General features: G+C 46.7%; 1 protein-coding gene across 1 annotated transcript in view; it reads right to left on the minus strand.

The window, feature by feature from the left end:
• Nucleotides 1-1,453: 1,453 nt before the first annotated feature.
• Nucleotides 1,454-24,807, minus strand: part of pxdc1b (PX domain containing 1b) — a 63,568-nt gene continuing 40,214 nt past the window's right edge. The window contains exons 4-5 of the mRNA XM_085989222.1: nt 18,184-18,295; nt 1,454-2,597 (exon numbers count right to left, since the gene is read on the minus strand). Of these exons, the coding sequence (XP_085845348.1) occupies nt 2,483-2,597; nt 18,184-18,295 (227 nt within the window). The 3' untranslated portion in view covers nt 1,454-2,482. The remainder of the gene's footprint in view (nt 2,598-18,183; nt 18,296-24,807) is intronic.

The following is a 24,807-nucleotide window of genomic DNA, read 5'->3' on the forward strand; positions in this document are numbered from 1 at the left end:
CTCCCGCGATATCTTCTCGTTAAATTTGGCAGGACCTCTTCCTTTCCGGGTTTCCCGGCTGCAGACAATTTCCCCACTCTCTCCTTGTAAATATCGGGACAAGGGCATCTGGGATCTGAGTGAACAGAGCAGCCAACAGGGTATCTCCTCAACCAGTGAGATTTTAGGATTGTGAAATAAACAGCGGAAGGACTGAGTGGGGGGGGAGGGGGGGTGAATTGAGCATGAATTTAATGTCAAATCAGGTACAGAAAGAGAAATAAAGAGAAGGAAAGAGAGACTGGATTAAAAGAGAGAGAAAAAAGAGACAGAGGTTAAAAGAAAAAAATTTACAATTTAAAATTTGCTGTTTTTTAAAATCTCCCCCAAAAATGTGAAACCTGAAGGAATGAAACTCCACACTTGTGATAGTTAACTTTTGGTGCCGGAGAGGTTGATTGGTAGTCATTAACTTTTGGCATGTTGTTAATAGTGTACTTAAGCTTGTCATTTTTTAAATTTGTTTATGTGATGTGGGCGTCGCTGGCAAGGCCAGCATTTACTGCCCATCCCTAATTGCCCTTGAGAAGGTGGTGGTGAGACACCTTCTTGAACCGCTGTAGTCCGTGTGGTGAAGGTACTCCCACAGTGCTGTTAGGGAGGGAGTTCCAGGATTTTGACCAGCGACGATGAAGGATCGGCGATATACTTCTAAGTCAGGATGGTGTGTGACTTGGAGGGGAACTTGGAGGTGGTGGTGTTCCCATGCGCCTGCTGCCCTTGTCCTTCTAGGTGGAAGAGGTCGCGGGTTTGGGAGGTTCTGCCGAAGAAGCCTTGGCGAGTTGCTGCAGTGCATCTTGTAAATGGTACACACTGCAGCCACGGTACGCCGGTGGTGGAGGGAGTGAATGTTTAAGGTGGTGGATGGGGTGCCAAGACTTACATTTCTGTGGTGAATTTAATGGGCAAATCATAGAATCACAGAATAGTACAGCACAGAAGGAGGCCATTCGGCCCATCGAGTCTGTGCCGGCTCCCACTCCCCCCGCTCTTTCCCCATATTCCTGCAATTTTTCTCCTTCAAGTATTTATCCAACTCCCTTTTGAAGGCTGCTATTGAGTCTGTTTCCACCACCCCATTCGGCAGTGTATTCCAAATCCTAACCACTCGTTGTGTAAACAAATTTTTCTTCGTGTCGCCTCTGGTTCTTTTGCCAATCAGCTTAAAAACACAGCAAGTTCCCAGAAACAACAGGGAGGCGAAGGGCGCGATGCCATTTTCGCGAAGCTAATGGCAGAGCGGCACAGCTTGGATATTCACATTTAACCGCGCATCTGCCCCTCGCCTGAAGTTGCTGCACCATTTACCCATAAATAACGGCGAGTGCCATCAGCCTCATCGTTATTTTGGCAGCAAATTCCGGCCCGATATTTATCCATTATTCTGAAATAAATAGCAGCCATGAGGTTAGTACACTGATTAAAATATCATTTAATTGATTAATGCTGTTTCCAATAAAATACATTTGAAGATACACTGTATAAAACAATCTAGACTTTAATAATTTACTATTTACATAAGCCAAAAATAGTAAGTTAGTACATATTTGTTTAAAAGGCGCTTGCACAAGAGAACCTGTGACTGTGCACTCCATAGAGAAGCAGCAAGGTGCAGAAACAGCCTCTTAGCCTGGGGTGCCTTATCAAAACCATCAATAGCTCCAGTCCTTTTGATTTTCATTAGTGTGTTCTGTTGTCTGCCTGCATGAATACTGATAGGTATTTTTTTTGTGTTGGCTTTGCAACAAAAGCTTTAATAGAGTGAGTTCAAAAAAACCCCAGCAGGGGTCATGGTGAGAGATCCCTGGAGGTGCTGAAACAACTGTTAGCTGAGATAATTACTTTTCCTCATTTACTGTTCCATCAGGGATGGAAACCAATCTCGCAGATTGCCCAGGCCCGCATGCTGACATAGAATCCTTCCCAGGCCCAGCTGTGGTCCTCTCAAAATAGGAAACCCAGGTTAACAGAAGTTAATATTGTGGCTCAGAACAATTCTCTACCAGTTCTTCTTCAAAATGAGAGGATCGGACCAGTTTTTTTCAAGGCGGCTTATTTTAAGACTAATTGCTTATCATGGCGATTATTAATTTTTTTTTAATGAACCAAACGTCTTGTGCTTTTCCTACATAACTTGGTTGTGTGGATTCCTGGTATTGTTCGAATTAGACGAAAGCATCCCAGACCATAGGGACTCCTTTGTCAGAGTAGCTTTTCACCCGTCTTCGCTTGTTTCTTCCGCTGTAAACATTCAAGTGAGAAACTGAAATAGGATTGGTTACTGCATTCAAGTATCCTTCACAAATTGGACCAGCCTGCCGAACGAGGTGTCAAAGGTGAACATTCATGCTCCAATTGATGTTTGATTGTGGCGAATGAGAGGACAGAGAGAATGGGGGACGGGGAAAAGTCAACCTCTGATTAAATGTGCCCCGTGTTCGAATCACTCCAGGATATCCGTTTCAAAAGGAACTAGCTGATAGTACGATAAGTTTGTAACGTAGGCGCTGGGATCGCTGTTCTCGGCTTCTTCAGAAAATTCACTTCCGTTTTCAAATCTGCAAGAGAGCAAGTTTCAGTCAGTGGGGGCCAGTGTGGACTGAAAGCACGTGAAAAGCACACAAAACACACTGACATCAGCTAAATAGCGAAGCCTCAGGAGCGTGTCGGAGGGCATGTTGCAATCAAACCACAAGCAGTTATTTATGTCACATAAAGAATTCTTTACGTTAAGGAGCATTTTCTTTCTTTTCTGGTAAAGGCTTTATCATTTCACTTACGTAATAAGAGAGACTGTACTTTATTCCCCAAGTGTAATTTATTGTGTGTGAACCAATCTAGGACACTTCTGAGAAATGGGGATAAGGGGCCATATAAATGCAAGTTCTTTTCTATTAAACAATTTTCAAGTTACCTTCTCTCCCCCTACTATTCGGAGCACCATTCCTCTGGATCTACCTCTGCAATTCATGAGTCAGACACAACAGCAATCCAGTAATAATCCTTCCTCCAATTTCCCCCTCCAGTGCCTACAAAATAAGGAAGTGACTCGCCTCCACTCAGTAGCTTCCCACAGTCCCAAGTAGGGAAGTTCTGATGCAACTTTACAGGGCGCTGGTGAGACTGCACTTGGAGTACTGCGTACAGTTGCGGTCTCCATATTTAAGGGAGGATATACTTGCATTGGAGGCAGTGCAGAGAAGGTTCACGAGGTTGATTCCTGGGATGAAGGGGTTGACGTATGACGAAAGGTTGAGCAGGTTGGGCCTATACTCATTGGAGTTTAGAAGAATGAGAGGGGATCTTATTGAAACATATAAGATTCTGAGGGGGATTGACAGGGTGGATGCTGAGAGGATGTTTCCCCTAGTGGGGGAATCTAGAACTAGGGGGCTATAGTTTCAGAGTAAGGGGTCGCCCATTTAAGACGGAGATGAGGAGGAATTTCTTCTCTCAGAGGGTTGTGAATCTTCGGAATTCTCTCCCCCAGAGAGCTGTGGAGGCGGAGTCACTGAATATATTCACGGCGGAGATTGACAGACATTTGAACTACAGGGGAGTCGAGGGGTTTGGGGAGAGAGCGGGAAAGTGGAGTTGAGGCCAAGATTGGATCAGCCATGATCTTATCGAGGGGCCAAATGGCCTACTCCTGCTCCTATTTCTTATGTTCTTATGACCAGAACTAAGGTGGTGGGGGGGAAATGATGGACATGATCCAACATCCAACGGTGCTGTGCATTACAGCTCCAATGTTTTGTGCAACCCCATCCATTAATCAAGATTTATAAAATAATTTCCAAAAGTGCATGCTTCAATTCGACAAGAAGCGACAGCTACTGGGGTGAATTTAATGAACTGGGAGCTTCAAGCACAAGGTTTCATGTGAGAGAACTGCAGATCAGCAACCCTGCCACAGAGGTCAGGAGATCCCAGCAGACTACATGGCACCTAGGAGTCCCTTGACAGGCTAAATGAGACCAGCTGGTCGTCTCCTGTCCCCCGTTTTCCTATGTTCGGACCTCACACAATTCTCTTCCCATCACGGACAGAAAATCACGCAGGACGTGCTGACATCAGCACCTGAATTGACGGATTATGCCTCCGTCACACAAAGCTTTGCATTCGCAATGCAAATTCATAAATACTACCCCAATATATCTTACCAAAAAAATAAAAGCAATACGAGTTAAAATCACCTTTCCACACAAAATTCCTGGGGAATATTTATTGTCCAAACAAACACTGTAATTTTATTTTTAAAAAAGCTTTAAACAATATTAATGGCAAAATGAGCAACAAACTGCCCTCTTGTGGAAAGTGTTTAATTCCACAGTATTTACCATATAAATCGGCTGTTCTCAAACTATTTAAATCCGCTCCTTTTTATCTTATTTTCTTCTCTCCGCTCCTGAAAACACTGACCCTTGCTGGGGCACGCACAGTTCCAGGGATGCCGGGTGGCCTCTGGGATCTCATCCAAGTGGCCGCTCTTCATCACGTGCGAGCAAGCCTATAAAGTCTCCTTTAAATTCTTGCGCTATTCCTCACACAAACATCCTCCACCCTTCTCTCCGCACTTCCAGACTGATACCTGGAATGGCAGGAATGACGTATGAGGAGAGATTGGGTCGATTAGGCTTATATTCGCTGGAGTTTAGAAGAATGAGAGGGGATCTCATTGAAACTTATAAAATTCTAACAGGACTAGACAGACTAGATGCAGGAAGGCTGTTCCCGATGGCGGGGGAGTCCAGAACCAGGGGTCACAGTCTAAGGATAAGGGGTAAGCCATTTAGGACTGAGATGAGGGGGAATTTCTTCACCCGGAGAGTGGTGAACCTGTGGAATTCTCTACCACAGAAGACAGTTGAGGCCAATTCATTAAATATATTCAAGAAGGAGTTAGATATATTTCTTAAGGCTAAGGGGATCAAGGGGTATGGGGAGAAAGCAGGGACAGGGTACTGAATTTGGATGATCAGCCATGATCTCATTAAATGGTGGAACAGGCTCGAGGGGCCGAATGGCCTACTCCTGCTCCTATCTTCTATGTTTCTATACTTATAAAGTCAAATATTCACCGTTTTTTTAAATGGAGAAACTGAGGTGAAGGGTCAAGGCCCATTCATGCAGCCATCACCAAGGTTGAAAAGAATAATAGAGGTGAGGTAACTCAGACTTGGTGGTTAGATGACCTCAACCTCGGATTTTAAGAGCCTTACATCTGTAAGAGGAGGGAAAGACTGAAGGGGGGGTCAGGAGTTCCAGAGTTTTGAGGCCCTGAGAAAGAATGCTTAAAAGTCGCCAAAATGAGTCTTGAGTTTAAGACAGTGAGAATGTAGCCAGGAGGAAGTGTGTGCAGATTGGTGCACGAGGAGCTGTTGGAGGAGAGACCAGAGGAAAGTTCACAGGAGCACTGGCTAGCATTGATAAAATGAAGACAAGACAGTTTGCTCGGAAGAGAGGCTGGAGCCTGGAGGTGAGAGGGGGATCGCCCATCAGATAACAAGATTTTTTTTTCTGATATCCTGTCGAGGAATGTGAGAAGGTATAGCAGCAATAAAATAGTCTTGAACGGACTTGGCCTTTGTAGGGGTTAAAAGTACTTAAGGGAAAAATAAATACTTGGCACAAAAGAGGAAGTCAGACTTCTTGGAGGAAGCTTTGATATGAAGAAGGAACAAAACGGAAGAGAAGTCACAGCCACAGGGAACTCCCCCGAGTTAATAAAAAGATTCAGAATTTGCCTTCATATAGCGTCTTACCGTTCAAAAATGTTTCAAAATGCTTCACATTCAATGACTTACTTTGAAGTGAAGTCACTGTTGTCATGTAAGCATGCATGGCAGCCATTTCGCACATAGCAAGATCTCAAGACAGTAATGATCAGTTGATCTGTTTTTCGGTGTAACTGGTTGAGGAAAAATGTTGGCCAAACACTGGAAAAGCTCCTTGCTCTTCTTAGCAAAGTGCCATGGGGTGCTTAACATCCAGCCGCCTGAACCACCGAAACAAGCAGACGGGACCTCGGTTTAATGCTTCACCCAAAGTGCGCCAACTCTAACAATACAGTACTCCCTCAGTGCTACATGGAAAAGTCAGCCTAAATCATCTTCTGACCGAGCAGCGAGAGTGCTACCCACTGAGCAAAGCTGACATTTGTTTGGGCTAACAAGTACAGAATAGATAAAGCAATTGAAAGGAAACTTGATAGCCATGAACGTGGATTTGGAGGGAGGCAATATGATGGCCATTTGTTTCAAAGCACATGGGGTCATACCCTGTCAAAGACATTGGACTGTCCAAGGCAGTGGCAGATGATTCCTGCCTGGGATGACAGGAATGACGCATGAGGAGAGATTGTGTCGATTGGGCTTGTACTCACTGGAGTTTAGAAGATTGAGAGGGGATCTCATCGAAACCTATAAAATTCTGTCAGGTCTGGACAGACTAGATGCAGGAAGGATGTTTCTGATGGCGGGGAGTCCAGAACCAGGGGTCATAGTCTAAGGATAAGGGGTAAGCCATTTAGGACTGAAATGAGGAGGAATTTCTTCACCCAGAGAGTGGTGAACCTGTGGAATTCTCTGCCACAGAGGGCAGTGGAGGCCAGTTCATTAAATATATTCAAGAAAGAGTTGGATATGTTTCTTGAGGCTGAAGGGATCAAGGGGTATGGGGAAAAGGCAGGGACCGGGTACTGAATTTGGATGATCAGCCATGATCTCATTAAATGGCGGAGCAGGCTCGAGGGGCCGAATGGCCTACTCCTGCTCCTATCTTCTATGTTTCTATGTTTCTATCTAAATGTTCAAGAACCGAGATCCAGACATGCACAGCATAGACAATAAGATCACCAGTGGACCAGCCATACCAGAACCCATCCGGGACATTATGGATTCGGCCAGAATTTCCAAGGTGATGTGTAATTTGACAATTAGCACAGAGGTTTAATTTTTCTTTATAACAACAATGATTAGCACGTTTGTGTAGAATTCGTTGTATGCTGTTTTAACGCAGTTGTTACTGATTTCATAGAATCATAGAATGATACAGCGCTGAAGGAGGCCATTCAGCCCATCATGCCTGTGCTAGCCTTGCAACTGTGTTAAAATAGCATACAAAAGAATTGAACATGTTAACTAGAGCACTATTGGAGAGAATTAAAGCTCATGACGTGCTTACTGCACAGAGATCAGTAAAGATTTTTAGCCTGGAATTTCTTCAGCAACAACGACACTAACTAGTATTTATATAGCAGCTTTAATGTAGCAAAACATCCCAAGGCGCTTCACAGCAGCGTTATCAATCAAAATTTGACACCGAGCCACAGAAGGAGATATCAGGACAGATGACCAAAAGCTTGGTCAAAGAAGTAGGTTTTAAGAAGCATGTTAAAGGAGGACAGAGAGGCGGAGAGGTTTAAGAAGGGAATTCCAGAGCTGAGGGCCAAGGCAGCTGAAAGCACGGCCGCCAATGGTGGAGCGATTAAAATCAGGGATGCGCAAGAGGCCAGAATTAGAAGAGCGCAGAGAGCCAGCTTCAAGGAAGTGATATGAGTGAGATGTTCACCAACCCAATGGCCACATTCTCTTCAGGCTGCTGCTGCCCCTCTGGCTCGACCCCTGCTGCCCGTGGGGGGCGTTCTTTCTCTGGGGCCTCCATGTTGAGGCCCAGCATGCAGCACATCACACCAATCCTTGAGACCCTAGTCAGACTATATTACAGTGAATCCCACCGCACCCCCCCCCCCAACCCGCCCCCAGACCAATGCAGGCACCTGAAACGTTCTTTGACATTCCAATTACGCATGATGAGTCTGGTGGAAAAATGAACCTCCTAATACTGACGCTCAGCTGGTGTCTGGGGAAAGGGCAGAGGTGTCATCAGCCATGGCTGCAGAGGACGGACCTTTTCTCCCAGGATCCACCCAGAGACTTTGGGCTGGATTTTGTTACTGGGGCGGGCTGGGGTCGTGTAATCCGCATTTCGTGTTAGCCACCCGATTCTAAATCGATGTGGGAGAATGATGCGATGTTATCTTAATTGGCCAATTGAGTTCCAGCGTGTGGGAACCCGTGGCCAATGAGTTTTTCCAGTCTGAAAGTCGCCTCCGATGGCGTCATCATTGCTGCTGCATTTAAGGTCTGCAACAAGCCTTGCTTCTTCTGCAGACTGCCAAGCTTTTGGCCTTTGTAGTGAGAGGCACCTGCAGGAAGAATGGCCAGCCAGAGACCTAGGTCTGCACCCCGCTTCGATGACGTTGCCCTGCAGGCTTTAGTGGAGGGAGCAAGAGCAAATAAGGAGGTGCTCTTCCCTTCTTCAGGGAGGAAGAAGCTTCCCCAGCAAACCAAGGCTGTGTGGATCCAGGTGGCAGAGGAGGTCAACTCGTCGTCAGTAACCCGCAGAACCTGGCTTCAGTGCAGGAAGAGATTTCATGACCTTCTGCGCACTGGAAAAGTGAGTATGAATTTCCCATCACCCTCAATCTGATCCCCATTGCCTCTCCTCACCAGCACTCAGCTTTAGCAATCTCTTCCTCCACATCCCACTTGACACTGACATCCATGCACCCTTACCCATTCCTTCTCTCTCTATGGTCACATTCACCTAACTATTCGACTATGCAGCCCTCACACTCCCTATCACTGTGATGCTATGAAAACAACTGACAACACACAGGGAGGGCCCTTGGTCTTGCCACCTCACTCCATCATTGTCTCCTTCTAAGTATCTATGCTATGGATTCTCTACACTCACTCCTTCATTCTCACAACCTCCACTTGTCTCCCTCATTGCAGGAAAAGAGAGCTCACAATAAGAGAGAAAAAGCGAGGACAGGAGGAGGTCCACCCTCAGTAGCCCAGCTCACCCCCTGGGAGGATGCGGTCCTGGAGATCGTGGGAGTGGAGGATGATGCGCAAGTGGGGGACGGACAGACAGGTGCATCACAGCAAGCTGGTGACAGAATAGTTTTCCATCTCTCTCAATGACATTGCATGAGTCACTGATAATGATTCTGAAGCTCTAATAGATGGACTTATGATCATCTGCAATATGAAATGTGCATGTAACCTTGGCATCACATCTCTGGCTCTTTCCTTTACTCCCCCACATGACCATCGCAAGCACCTGTCCCCACTGTGCAGGAGGAAGAGCCTGAGCATCCAGACTCTTCAGAGGAAGCTCCGACCTCTGAGGGCGCAGCGTCAGCAGAATTCAGCGCACCCAGCACCAGTGCAGACACTCACACCTCGGTGGGACCATCGTGAGATAGAGTAGTGTTGTCACCTGGTGTATCACAGCTCACAAGTGAGCATCAGCAGATTGTGGAGACAGGGACAGCAGTGGAGAGTCCTAGTCGGAGGGCGCAGGACTCTGCCAGCTCGGCTCAGCTGCATGTCGACCCTCTGCCTCTGGGTCCATCCATAAGATCAGCGGTGCTGGAACTCCAGGAACAGATGCAGGAGTCTCTGGCAGGTTTTGTCTCCAGGGTCGCTGCAAGTGTGGAGCGAATGGAGGAGTCCATTGTGAACATGAGCAGAGCCTTTGTGGAGTCATTGGCGCATGAACGCATCACCATGGAAAGGATGGCAACCTCCATGGAGGTGATAAGTCGCCAGAGTGCAGAAAACATGGTGAGTGTTCTGAATAGAATGACATCTCTGGAGGAGCGATGGTTATCTATTGAACAGAGAAACCAGACTTTCATGGAAGTCCTTCTGAGTAGGACTGCCAGTGCAGATATGGGTCCCCATGGCCCCACTGATGTGCAGCAAGGTGCTCTCAAGCCACTTGCAAGCGCTGAGGGGGACCTGACCTGACCCATGAGAGGGAAGTTGGTGGCAGACATCAAGGGAGCTCCTCTGCAAGCACTCACACTTCCATGCCACTGCAGAGCCCTCAGTCAGAGCCCCACCAGAGTCCACACCCATCTGAGATCAGGGTCTCAACCCCTGCACAGCCGCAGGAGCAGCAGACTGTTGACGAGCCCTCACAGGTTCGCAACCCCAGAGGACGCCCGCCAAAGGTGTCGAGACAGGAGCAGCAAGAAAGTGAGCAAGGGGCCTCCACATCTGCTGAAGCCACAGGGGAAGCACCAAGTAGGAGCACGCGTAAGAGAAAGATACTGCACAAATAGTCACAAGGGTAGTCACTTGGGTGAAATTTGATGTTTTATGTTAAAAAGCCATCAGATGATTACTGTAAATAAAAAATCTGATGGCTACTGCTGTAGTTGTGGCGTGTGTCATTTCGCGAATGGGACTTCCATATTGAGGGCTTAGGATTACTTGGTATATGCCTCAGTTGAGGAAGCGCTCAGTGAAGGTGGCGAGAGGGGTTTCCCAGGAGGTCACACTGGAGATGGGTGTCAGGCTCCAAACTTCCACAGCTGTGGTTATGCCTTCTAAAAGTTCCCCCAGACCTGAGACAACAAAGTCCTGCCATCTGCAAATGATGGCTGGTCAAATATCCTATTTAATGGTGGAGCTGCAGCTAATAGTCAGCAATCCAATTGTGCTCCCGCCAGGTTTCACCGTCGTGTTTCAGAACAGGCGTGCTTCACATCGGAAAAGGGTTAAAATCACAAAGGCCTTTCAAAATGGGATAATAGAGGCAATTTAGTGCTTGTTAAGGGCCTTAACGGCCTATCCCGCCTCTTGGAGGCAGGACGGAGACAGGGACATTAGACACGATTTAATGAAAATTGCTTGGAGGCGGCGTTGGGCCCGCCCACCAGTTTTTGCAATTTTAACCCCCCACACGCCTCGAATCCCGCCTCAACGTCCCGATGAAAATCGAGCCCTTTGCCTTTCTGGATGAAAAAGTTCTGGCACAGCGAACTGCCTTAAAATGAAGGCACTCTGGCAGCTACCAGGGAAGTGAGCATGCATTTGCATGATGTAGTGGTGCTGGTCGCAAAATGAGGTGGAGATTGAGAGTGGCATTCCTCTTCTTTTGACGTGCTTGATGGGGCTGAGTAAGGGTGCGCGTGTATGGCCATGTGGGAGCAATTTAGGACTAGAGCTCTGTAAAATAGCTCTGCCCTATCACGCTGGTCGTCCAGTGGAGGAACTGGACAACTCGAGTAAGCAAGGCCTCAGTGACCCACTGTGACCTCTTTAGGTTTGTGAGGCTGGCAGAAATGGGAGCCTCACAGCGGAAGACGCAGAGGTAGATGGTAAAGTAGTTGTCAGCACTGAAAAAACAGAAACATGATCAGATCAGCAGAGATATAAGTTTTCTGCGAATCCTTTCAAAGCCCTTTACCTCAGCTTCTGTCTTTCCCTCGTGCCCAGCCACACTGGAAACCCATTAATTGACGGAGTGTAGCTGAGGCAGTCATGACAGTAAATAGGACTTATGATGTCACCAAGACGGTACTGCCTCACTTAAACACTTCCAGCATGGACCGGACGTGTGACAGTGAATAATTGGACGGGCGCAAAAATTGGGAGTATTTAAATGAGGCAGTACGACATGGTGATGTCACGGGTCCCTTTTCCCACCAGGAATTTTGCCAGCTGGAATAGCGCCCAAACATTAGGCAGCAAGAAAAGGAAAATGCAGGCTTCACTCTCTCCACCTTCATTTACTTCCGACACACAGCATGTGGCCAGGGGCCGAGCCGATGGATTGAACAGACTATTGTCACTAGTGTTGGTGTAACATATTTCGTGGATTGACAAGTTGGATGATTGGGCAGGCCATCTGTCAGCAGAAAATGCCGCATTACTACTCCTGCAGTACGACATAATAAGACTCACTACGCACTTGGTTCGAGTATAAAGCCAGGCTTTAATCAACTTGTATCAGAACATGGTGGTCTAGTTGTCCTTCACTAGTTCCTGTCTTACAAAATGTCCCTGGGCAAGCTGGCCCCACGCCCGAGTATTTATACACCTTGGACGGCGCCACCAGCTGGCTGTCCAGTGTTACTTCAAGAGTCGTTTCTTCATGATGATGAGATTTATAACAGTATCTTCTTGTTTCGTTTATGTTACTAACTTCAGCAGGGTTTTCTTTCAGCACACATAGGACGAATATTCATTACCCCCCTGCCCCCGCCCCTCAATGATGGCTCAGATAGTTTCTCCAATGGATAGCTTAGCCAAAGATCAGGAAGATCCCAGGTTTGACCCCTGATTTATGCTGAAGACACTGCTCTCAGTCAGAACGGCAGTAGGGATTCTACAGTTGGCCTCAGTGCCACTCCATTGGGGAAGTGCACACATGTTCATGTCAGTTAAGGACAGGATTGAGTTCAGCTGTAATGCCCCGCACAGAAAGAAAGACTTGCATTTATATAGCGTCTGTCACAACCACCAGACGTTTCAAAGCACTTTACAGCCAATGAAGTACTTTTGAAGTGTAGTCATTGTTGTAATGTGGGAAATGGGGCAGCCAATTTGCGCACAGCAAGCTCCCACAAACAGCAATGTGATAATGACCAGATAATCTATTTTTTGTGATGTTGATTGAGGGATTAATATTGGCCAGGACACCGGGGATAACTTCCCTGCTCCTCTTCGAAGTAGTGCCATGGGATCTTTTACGTCCACCTGAGAGAGCAGACGGGGCCTCGGTTTAACATAGGTTAAAGAGGTAGGTTTTAAGGAGCGTCTTAAAGGAGGAAAGAGAGGTAGAGAGGCGGAGAGGTTTAGGGAAGGAATTCCTCCTAGGCAACTGAGGGCACAGCCACCAATGGTTGAGCGATTAAAATCAGGGATGCTCAAGAGGCCAGAATTAGAGGAGCGCAGAGATCTCGGGGGGGGGGGGGGAGTTGTGGGGCTGGAGGAGGCTACAGAGATAGGGAGGGGCGAGGCCATGGAGGGATTTGAAAACAAGGATGAGAATTTTAAAATGGAGGTGTTGCTTAACTGGGAGCTTCCACATTTCAAAGGGAAAAAGGCAAGCATCCTGTCGCCGACAGCTGACATTCTGGCGCCCGATGCGTTATGCACGACATGGCAGGAGCGGCACTGAAATATTGAATGTACTGATCTCGCTAGGCCACAGTCTACCAGCTCTTCGGAATCAGGTGACACCAGTCTTCTAATCCCACTGATTTCCACCTTGTTAACTCCCGCGCGCTTGACCCTTTGGACCCTTTGCACACTTCACTGTCTAAACTGGACTCAAAGCTTCTGCAAAGCCTGGTGATGAAAGATTTTATAGGTCAATGGGGATTAGATGGTTGTTGTCACCCGACTGCACTGTGACTCAGAACAGCGGGTACTGGGGCTGTTACACCATGTACTGCTCCCAAAATAACCGCAAGGGAGAAAACTGTTTGGAGAAGGAAAACAAGGAAAAAGTAGTGGGCGAGAAATTTGTGATGGAGTGAAAATTGCCATTGCTGTTTCCATGGCCACAAATCCATGCTATTACAGCTACAAATCCATGCTATTACAGCCTCATTGTAAAGCTCTCTGTGATAGCACTCTCTGTTTTATAAGGCCCATTATCAGACCTCCTGAAATATTTGTTACTTTCGCCAATTTTCTCCCTCTCTTAAAGGCATTGACCTCTGTTGGGATAAGTTTCGCCAAGTGTTGGCCTCACTAGCCCAAGTTGCCATTATTCATGTGCGAGCTTTGACAGTGACTGCCGCCTGGAGTCCAATCCTCTCCTCACCCACAGACTTCTTGGTGTGTTTTGTGTTTTGAAAATCCGAATTGACAAAGTGCCTGAACGCAGTTTGTGCAACATGACAAAAAGAAGCCCCACCAGAGGACCCAACGGAGAGGAAAGCTGTTGTGAGGGACAATTTTATAAAGCCCTGTTTAACATGTCACAGTGCTGGTTGTTTTTGGGCAGTCTCAGCTCTCCCTGGAGGAGCCCGCTCAAATGCCCCCTTATATTACAGCACTGTCGTCAGTCACTGCGCTGTTTTCTGGCGGCAGTGCTGTTATATAAATATGGCATCGCTAATGTAACTGGAGGAGTGGAGAACCAGTTCATAGAGATAAGATAACCCTCAATTGGTGCGTCAGACTTTGAGGACAGGATTTGGAAAACCACGTCTGACTGCTGTTCCCATGTGTCTACATATCAGGAGTGGCTGCACTTTAACACTAAGGGCTGGTTAATTTGAGTGACATCTGGCAGGCTACATTGTGGAGTAAATTTTCTGAGGCCCTCCACCAGTGGTGGGGCCTCGCACACAGCGGGCAGCTTGTTAAAGAGTTGCGGGGGTCACTGCCTGTGACTTTCCATCCATTGACCGTGGGGATAAATCTCGGAAAATATACCCCTCTCAAATGTCTGAACTGAGGTGGCACAAGTGTAAAAAAAATAAAATCGGTGTATGGGTGCAAACTGCAAGAGGGTGCAGAAGGACAGTTTGTTACGGGCAGTTTGATTAGCCCATTCTGCATTTCTCCCTTTAACCGTGAGAGATTCTGAAATTCTGACAATTAGAGAAAGGAAGAACAGCAAAGCTTTTAACGTAGAGAATTCAAGGTCACTATTCTACTGTGAAACACAAATTTGAATTGAAATGCAATTGATTATAGTCCCATTTCATTTCCATGAGCTTATTAAAAATATACAGCAAAGATGTGAATATTACGTATCTGCTAATAAGGAACAGCATGGTTGCCCCACTAAAAACTAGGACTGAGTCCCAGCTCTGCTCCTTCATAAAAAGAAAGACTTGCATTTATATAGCATCTTTCATGACCTCAGGACATCCCAAAGCGCTTTACAACCAATGAAACATTTTTGAAGTGTAGCCATTGTCATAATGTAGGAAACGCGGCAGCCAAATTGCACACAGCAAGGTCCCACAAACAGCAATGAGATAATGACCAGATAATCTGTTTTTGAGTGTTGGTTGAGGGATAAATGGAGGGAGAACTCCCTTGGATGCAGGGAGGATGTTTCCCCTGGCTAGGGGTCGAGAATGAGAGGGTCACAGTCTCAGGATACGGGGTAGGATATTTAAGACTGAGAGGAGGAGAAATTTCTTCACTCAGAGGGTGGTGAACCTGTGGAATTCTCTACCACAGAAGGCTGTGGAGGCCAAGTCACTGAATATATTTAAGAAGGAGATAGATAGATTTCTAAATGCAAAAGGCATCAAGGGGTATGGGGAGAGAGTGGGAATATGGTACTGAGAAAGAGGATCAGCCATGATCATATTGAATGGCGGAGCAGGCTCGAAGGGTCGAATGGCCTACTCCTGCTCCTATTTTTCTATGTTCCTATGAATATTGTCATGGGATCGTTTACATCCACCTGAGAGGGCAGACGGGGCCTCGGTTTAGTGTCTCATCCGAATGACGGTGACAGCGCAGCGGAGCTCAGTACCAGACTGAAGTATCAGCCTGGATTATGTACTCAAGTCACTGGAGTGGGACATGAACCCACAACCTGCTGACTCGGAGGCAAGATTGCTCCCACTGAGCAAGGTTTATGTGATCTTCCTTCCTTATTATGACCCATCTCTGAAGTATTAGATTGCACCTTCCTAGCAGCCAGTTCAGAGCAAGATTAGCAGTGGCCTGGGGGCATGTTGACAATCCACTCACGGATGGAGACCTGACTTCATTCAGAAAGGGAGGAAAAATGAGGTTCCCAATACTTGCCGCACCATAGATTTTGAAATGCCAACCAAATGATGGAGAGAAGCAATTACCAGACATTGCACACTTCAGCAGAGAAAGGCTCATTTGCTGTTACAGTTTCCCTTTTATATTAAAAGCCAATGGGATGAAGCAGGTTAAAAATCTAATAACTGAGAATAGCACAGCTTCAACTGAGCGACTAACAAAGACGTTTGAGGGCCGATATTCCACTCCCAGCGCTGTCTTGGAGAAATTAGTATGGAGTGGAGCGGAAAGTGCAGTCAGCCAGGACAGAGAGCTCAGCGCCCAAACCTGGGTCAAATTGTTATCTCACTTAATCCCCGCACCATTCTTAACCACGAGGACAGGCAGGCGAGCTGGTTACCAAGGCTCTGCCAATGCTGTTCTATAACTGACGCACTGGGAGGTGCCAAATCTTCTCTGTCTCCTTGTTAGGGCCTGACTTCCATTCCATGCCTCCCCACAAAACCATACGTAGCAACTCTTGGGAATCAGAAGCACAAACTTGCACCCGACCACTCCAGGCCCAGCACATTGCAGGCAGCGTCACTGCCCCAACAGGGCACCGTGTGACTTCAAAGAATAAAAGAAAAGACTTGAATTTACACGGCGCCTTTCACAACCTCAGGACAACAACTTGTATTTATATAGCGCCTTTAACGTAGTAAAACGTCCCAAGGCGCTTTGCAGGAGTGTTATAAAACAACATTTCACAACGAGCCACATAAGGAGAAATTAGGGCAGGTGACCAAAAGCTTGGTCAAAGAGGTAGGTTTTAAGGAGCATCTTAAAGGAGGAGAGAGAGGCAGAGAGGTTTAGGCAGGGAATTCCAGAGCTTAGGGCCTAGGCAGCTGAAGGCACAGCTACCAATGGTTGAGCGATTATAATCAGGGATGCTCAAGAGGGCAGAATCAGAGGAGCGCAGATATCTCGGGGGGTTGTGGGGCTGAAGGTGATTACAGAGATAGGGAGGACGAGAGCATGGAGGGATTTGAAAATAAGGATGAGAATTTTAAAATTGAGGCATTGCCGAACCGGGAGCCAATATAGACCAGGGAGCACAGGAGTGATGGGTGAACGGGACTGGGTGCGAGTTAGGAGACGGGAAGCAGAGGCTGGGATGAGCTCAAGTTTACGGAGGGTGCAAGGTGGGAGGCCTGCCTGGAGAGTGTTGGAATAGCCGAGTCTGGAGGTAACAGAGGCATGGATCAGAGGTTCAGCAGCAGGTGAGCTGAGGCGGGGCGGAGACGGACAATGTTATGGAGGTGGAAGTAGGCGGTCTTGCTGATGGAGAGGATATGGGGTCAGAAGCGAGGGGGAGGGGGGAGGGAGGGGTGAGGGGGTGAGGGGGTGAGGAGAGGGGGAGGGAGAGGGGCAGGGGGAGGGGGAGGGGAGGAATTATCTCTGGTATTATTATTACAGGTATGGCAACTGCACCGCCACAGACCGCAAGGCTCTACAGATGGTGGTGAAAGCTGCACAACATACTATAGGAATTAAACTACCTGCTGTCCAGGATATCTACCCCGAGAGGTGCCGGGGGAAGGCCCTGAGAATCATCAAAGACGCGAGCCACCCCAGCCACAACCTCTTCGCCCTGCTCCCGTCCGGTAAGAGATACCGAAGCATACGGTCTCGTACCAGCAGGTTTCGAAACAGCTTCTACCCCCAGGCCATAAGACTCATGAATGAATAATTTATTATTATTTATTACTGTTGTTTTATTTATTATTACTGTATTTCTAATAGTATTTTTATCATTGCTATGCCATATTTATTCCAATGTTGGGAGGACTCGTAAAAATCAACATTTCATTGTGCAGTACACATGTCTGCTGCATATATGACAAATAAAATTGAATTGAATTGACAAGGTGAAGTGTCTGTCGGGGCATGTTACCCTCATAACCCAGGCCCGATAAATATTGTTATGTATTTGTCCCCTTTTTGGGTGAATTTAGGTAAGAGTTCATTCACATCAACCTGACCAGTAGGTTTAAATTTACCTCTTGCTTTCATGCCCTCTATTTCAGCTGAATATTAACGTTCACCATGGATAGATTTCTTTTGATACTGGAACATTTTTACACAGAATGATATAACAACACACGCTGATTGCTTTGTTAACTGATAATCAGCTCATAAAACCACGGCACCTGCCATATACCTTCAGGTCAAGGTTCCCAAATCAGCATCATAACCCTTTCTCCCACAGCCCACTCCCTCCATCACATGACCTGGCTCAGCTTACTTACCGCACAACAGCAAGAAAATACCCTTTATTTTTAAAAAAAGAGTAATAACGAATAAACAATATATATATATAGAATAAGAAACAACTGGTGGTGAGCTGAAGACTATAATCTAACCCTGTGGGTTCTGCTGGTGTCCATAAATCGCTTTAGATTGGGTCGCGTCGTCTGGACTCAATTACAGCCTTGAATCCTACTGCTGGCTTTCTGGCATCCCATACTAAACCTACTTCAATCACCCATTATAAAACCACGTCATGAAAAACATTTACACTAAAGCCAAGAAAAGTTTTACTCACAGGTTTTCTGTGGAATCGGCCGCTATGTGCTGGTCTTTCCCATTTGGAATACTGTGATCAAAGACTATGGTTTCTGTGTTTGCTAAGCAAAACCCATTCGAACGCATAATTTCTGTGGAAAAAAAAAACAATACTGGTATGGTTGAGGTAAATGAGAAGTGTACAGCTGGCTTCGCTGCATGTCTAGATGACATTTCATGGCGAGCTCTAAAGATCTGGCGTGTAAACAGTTAGCCAAGGCAGAGGGGATTTTTTGCAAGAGTTGGAGCTACCTCATATTGTTCCTTCCCCCCCACCCTCACAATTTACTCTCACCCTCTCCTGAAGGTGCAGAATTTTGCTGGATAGAGTTCCACCGGTGATACCTCACCCAGGTTGCAATTGCAAGAACGAACGACTTGCATTTATATAGCACCTTTCACGGCCACCGGGTGTCTCAAAGCGTTTTACAGCCAATGAAGTACTTTTGAAGTGGCGTCATTGTTGTAGTGTGGGAAACGCGGCAGCTAATTTGCGCACAGCAAGCTCCCACAAACAGTAATGTGAAAATGATCAGATAATCTGTTTTTGTTATGTTGGTTGAGGGATAAATATTGGCCAGGACACCGGGGATAACTCCCCTACTCTTCTTCAAAATAGCGCCATCGGATCTTTTACATCCACCTGAGAGAGCAGACGGAGCCTCGGTTTAACGTCTCATCCAAAAAACGCTCCCTGGATGACAAAAGAGATAGAGAATATGATGAAGCAGAAAAAGAACACGTATGACAGTTGTCAGGTTGCAAATACATCTGAGATTTAGGCTATATATAGAAAGGTCAGAGGAGAAGTGAAAAAGAAAATAAGAGGGGCAAAGAGAGGGTATGAGAATAGAATGGCAGCCAACATAAAAGGTAATCCAAAAGACTTCTATAGGCATATAAATAGTAAACGGGTAGTAAGAGGAGGGGTGGGGCTGATTAGGGACCAAAAAGGAGACCTACACATGGAGGCAGAGGGTATGGCTGAGGTACTAAATGAGTATTTTGCATCTGTCTTCACCAAGGAAGAGGATGTTGTCATAGACATGGTAAAGGAGGAGGTAGTGGAGATACTTGATAGGATAAAATTGATAAAGAGGAGGTATTAGAAAGGCTGGCTGTTACAGAGCGGGTTGATGAGGGTAATGCAGTTGTTGTGGTGTACATGGATTTCCAAAAGGCATTCGACAAAGTGCCAGATAATAGGCTTGTCAGCAAAGTTGAAGCCCATGGAATAAAAGAGACAGTGGCAGCATGGATACGGAATTGGCTAAGTGACAGGAAACAGAGTAATGGTGAACGGTTGTTTTTCAGACTGGAGGAAGGTATACAGTGGGGTTCCCCAGGGGTCGGTTCTAGGATCACTGCTTTTCCTGATGATATTAATGACTTGGACGTGGGTGTACAGGGCACAATTTCAACATTTGCAGATGACACAAAACTTGGAAGTATAGTGAACAGTGAGGAGGAGAGTGATAGACTTCAAGAGGACATAGACAGGCTGGTGGAATGGGCGGACACGTGGCAGATGAAATTTAACGCAGAAAAGTGTGAAGTGATACATTTTGGTAGAAAGAATGAGGAGAGGCAATATAAACTAAATGGTACACTCCTGAAAGGGGTTCACGAACAGAGACCTGGGGGTATATGTGCACAAATTGTTGAAGATGGCAGGGCAGGTTGAGACAGCAGTTAAAAAGGCTTATGGGATCCTGGGCTTCATAAATAGAGGTATAGAGTACAAAAGTGTGGAAATTATGATGAACCTGTATAAAAAAGAAAAAGAAAGACTTGCATTTATATAGCGCCTTTCACAACCACTGGACATCTCAAAGCGCTGGTTCGGCCCCAACTGGAGTACCGTGTCCAATTCTGAGCACCACACTTCAGGAAGGATATGAAGGCCTTAGAGAGGGTGCAGAAAAGATTTACGAGAATGATTCCAGGAATGAGGGACTTCAGTTACGTTGATAGACTGGAGAAGCTGGGGTTGTTCTCCTTGGAGCAGAGAAGATAAGAGGAGATTTGATAGAGGTGTTTAAAATCATGAGGGGTCTGGACAGAGTAGATAGAAACTGTTCCCATTGGCGGAAGGGTTGAGAACCAGAGGACACAAATTTAAGGTGATTGGCAAAAGAACCAAAGGCGACATAAGAAAAAACTTTTTTACGCAGCGAGTGGTTGGGATCTGGAATGCACTGCCTGAAAGGGTGGTGGAGACAGACTCAATCACAGCTTTCAAAAGGGCGTTGGATAAGTATCTGATGGAAAGAAATTTGCAGGGCTACGGGGAAAGGGCGGGGAAGTGGGACTAACTGAAGTGCTCTTGCAGAGAGCCGGCACGGGCTCGATGGGCCGAATGGCCTTCTTGTGTGTTGTAACCATTCTATGATTCTATGATTCTAACTGTGGGCTTGTCACAGACCCTATCCTCACCCTATGCACACACACGCACAAACACTTTTCCACAGGAGTCACTGGATGGCGAACAAGAGCAGGAACCTTGGCTGATACTATTCAGCTAGCCCAGATGTGTTAAGGCACACCTACGACTATCCTTGCTGAGGTCAGATTAACTCAGCACAGACTGGAGATTGACCTGGTACCTTCCTTGCCTGTATGGCTTATCCCCACATTGGGAACTGCGTATACTAACTGAGGCATCTGAGAAAAGGCTGCCCTCAAAATCTCAAAATTCACCGGAACCGCTCCATTGGCAGAAGAGTGGTGGAACAGAATCTCCATCCAACCACATGATTGGTCATAGACCCCATCCCAAATTTCAAGGATGGGGTCATTTGCATGGTCGGGGCAGGATACCAACTACTGTGATGGCACTTCAACGGCACCCGCCCGATTTGGCCTTGTGAGATGGCGCGGTCTAGAGTCGCTCCGCCTGGAGGTGCACCCAGGCTCTTCCAGGAGCCATTTTGCCTCATGCTGTAAGGTGGTCGACTCCCTCTGGAATTGTTTACCTTAAACCAGGTAAGGTTTGAGGCCTTTTTGAAAGGCCTCAGAGACTCACAGCAGCTCTAAGCTTGAGCTCCAAAGAGGCTCTTTAAAGGCAGAAAATGGGGACTTTCTGGGGTGTTGTTCTGTCTACAAACATAAGGCAATTTGGTGGTGGTAAATAGTGAATATTGGGTGAACAGCATACTTTTAGTTCTGGTCCGTAGGTACAATATTGTTCATATTTCCACCTGGCAATTTGCCACTGACAGCAAAGATAACAACTCAGAATATGTTTTTAATCATTGTTTAACTAGATTAATAAGCTAAAAGTGAGCCTTTGACCACAATAATTTACTGTGGGAATACTTACATAGAAAGGAAGACTTGCATTTATATAGCGCCTTTCACGACCAGCAGACATCTCAAAACACTTTACAGCCAATGAAGTGGAGTCACTGTTGTAACATGGGAAATGCGGCAGCCAATTTGCACACAGTGAATCCCACAAACAGCAATGTGATAGTGACCAGATAATCTGTTTTTTTTTTGTTATGTTGGTTGAGGGATAAATATTAGCCCAGGACACAGGGGATAACACCCCTGCTCGTCTTCGAAATAATGCCATGCATCCACCTGAGAGAGCAAACGGAGCCTCGGTTTAACCGTCTCATCCAAAAGACAGCACCTCTGACAGTGCAGCACTCCCTCAGCACTGCACTAGAGTGTCAGCCTAGCTGTATGTGGTCAAGTCTCTGGAGTGGGACTTGAACCTACAACCTTCTGACGCAGAGGTGAGTGTGTTACCCACTGAGCCACAGCTGACACATAGCACAATTGAGACCGGAAACGAGTGTTGCCGATATTAGCAGATGAACACTTGAATTGTTCATGTGGCAGTCCCCTGCCGAATATTTTAACCTATTTAAAAGTGACAGCTGAGCCCGATCCTGCTCTGGCCCAAAGTACTGAAGTGTAATTTTCAAAATATATTTAATACTGAACAATTAATTCTGTTCAATTATCCTTATGACACAAATAGAACTATATAGTAATTTTTAATTATATTCGAAGGATATTAAGCAAAGATTTGCTCTTCCAATTGCACTCTGATGTGAAGATATAAGGGGGCCCCGCTTTAGTGAAGGAATTAAATGGAACCAGAACGTGGTCAACAGGCAAATATTTTATGATGGTAAATGATTGCTGCAATCAGGCCTTTCTTTATATCAACAGCAGCACCTTCCTCAATTCTGTAAAGCTGGGACAGGCTGCTATAAACATTATTCCTCCCGGACTGCCCCAAAGGCTCAGTGAATAAATATGCCTTATATCAGACCTTATACTGAATCATATGGACCAAAAAAAGGTCCCGGGTTCAATCCCGGGTTTGTGTCAAGTTAGCAGATCATTGCCAGGGCAGGGGTGAGGGCGATGGAATCGGTCTCAAAAGCCCCACATTAGGGAGAGGGAAAACCATCCAGGTGATGAGGTGACACAGCCCATTTGATCGGCAGGATGTGGGTTCACCCCCTGCGGTCCCCCCCCCCGGCATCACCGAATTTGCCGCTGCATTGAATGGGAAAGTAGTAAGTGCAAAAACCTGGGGCCCGCCCACAATGAGGGAAGTCACGCCTGGGCCACTCACAAAGATAAGACACCTCCTGGTGATTGGTTGCAGTGCCACTTGGGATGGTCTTAGCCACAAATGGAGGAAAGGGGGGAAAAAACCTGCTTTGTAGGGAGATAGTGACCTTTCATTATAAAGGCCTGGATTTGAACCCAGCCTGCCCAGCGTGAATGTTGCTAAGGGTAGTTAAAATGACGGAGGGGACGGGGTTTGCACAGCGTCCGCGATGCTCTCCCGCCCTGTGCCGTTTTTACAGCTGAGATTCCGGCAGTATGGAGGCCACCCGATCCAGGCAGGCAGGGGGCCTAATTAAAATAGGAAAGTTGCAGCCCGATGATGTCATCGGCACCGTGATGCCATTTTAACACCAGGGATCGGGAGGCCCACACGGCGCCAAACACGCCAACAAATGCTGCCAGCATTCAGCGTCAGGCCAGAAGAGGCTCAAGTAAATATATATATTGTAGGAGTCTACGTACTCCTAGCAAAAAATACTGAACTCGGAGAGGTTCAACAGAAAAGGTTTAATTCTTGAGACTGCATGTTGAACACAAAATGGCGTCAGAGCCTACACCAAGTCTGACTGCTTTTCATCAGTCCACAGCTTCGAATGCTCCTCCCCCGCTCTGGGCTTAACTATGTTGCAGATCGAGTTTCTTAAAGGTGTGATCCTTCTTAAAGGCATGACGCCTGATTTATAGTCTACGGACCGAAAAGCGGATTGTGTCCTTTCTGTGGTCGGTACGCCACAATATATTTTTACATTTTCTTAAGGTTCCTCCTGGCCCAACAAGGAAACCTCAGGCCTCCTTTCCTCTTCTTCGGCGATCGGCTCGGACAGCCCACCTCAATTACCGTTCCCTTGGGGCCACAGCGGATCGGCCTCCCGCCTGATTTCCACCCCCCCCCCCGCCACCCCCCACCCCGCCAGCTCTTATGCAAGCTTCGGGAGGGAGACAATCCAGAGAAACGCAAATGAGGCCTGGGAGTTAAAATGGTGTGTGGTGGCCTCCTGCTCAACTGTCTGCAGGTGTTTTCAGTCCATCCCGTAACCCGCCCACCCCCCCCGCCACCCCCCAACACGCCCAGAGTTAAAATCTGGGTTAAAGTAGTTGCCAAACCCTTCTTTAACTCCTTTGCAAGTGTTGAGTGCGGTGGTATAAATCGTAGTGAAGTCATCATCGTTTCACTTCTACGTGAGATTGTGATGAACTGGCAGCTCTTTGGCGCTCCTTCCTTCCCCGAATTAACCAAAGCTTTGCCATTTGCCACTTTCATGAAGACAGAGCCCCTACAAGAAGAAGGGACCGCTCCCTTCACCAAAAGCATTCTTTCTGTTACCCGCCTTGCCTTGCTTTTGTTTTATGTTTAAGAAGCTTCGGAGTGCAGTGGGCCTGGTCAATCTTGCTCATTCAGCAGAAGGCAGGAGAATGCCTATTTTTTCTGCATAGTTAATCATCTGCTAATAAAATCAAACATGTCAAAGCGACACTTTCCCTTTTTGTTAGTGGGTCACCATGGATAGAGAAATAAAAGAGACATTTTGGGCCTCTGATACTGTCAGCTTAAGGTGAACGACGGACATTATTTTGCTAAAATTCATTGCCGGCAATGCTCTCCTGGTTCCGTCTTGCTTTTCACTGCTGCAAGTTCAACCAGAAGGTGGCGATAAAGTGCCCATAATCAACACTCAGCAGATGCTTCTCGGCCTCCAGAAAACAGAGGCCCAACAAATCCAGACGGAATTTTTTTGTTAAGGCAAACGCATAAACTAAGTTCAGGAGGTTATGTTTTTTTTTCCCGTAGCTACAATGCCCCATTTGACCACACCACTGGGATCAGCCGTTTCACATTGATAACTACTTCATACTGCGAGAAGACACGAGAATTTGAAATAGGATTACATAGGATATACAGCACAGAAACAGGCCATTCGGCCCAACCAGTCCATGCCGGCATTTATGCTCCACTCGGGCCTCCTCCCGTCTTTCCTCATCAAAATCTATCAGCGTAACCCTCTATTCC

This window comes from Somniosus microcephalus, chromosome 5, assembly GCF_052327205.1.
Source record: "Somniosus microcephalus isolate GS21.2 chromosome 5, FLI_Smic_1.0, whole genome shotgun sequence".
NCBI classification, from domain to species: domain Eukaryota; kingdom Metazoa; phylum Chordata; class Chondrichthyes; order Squaliformes; family Somniosidae; genus Somniosus; species Somniosus microcephalus.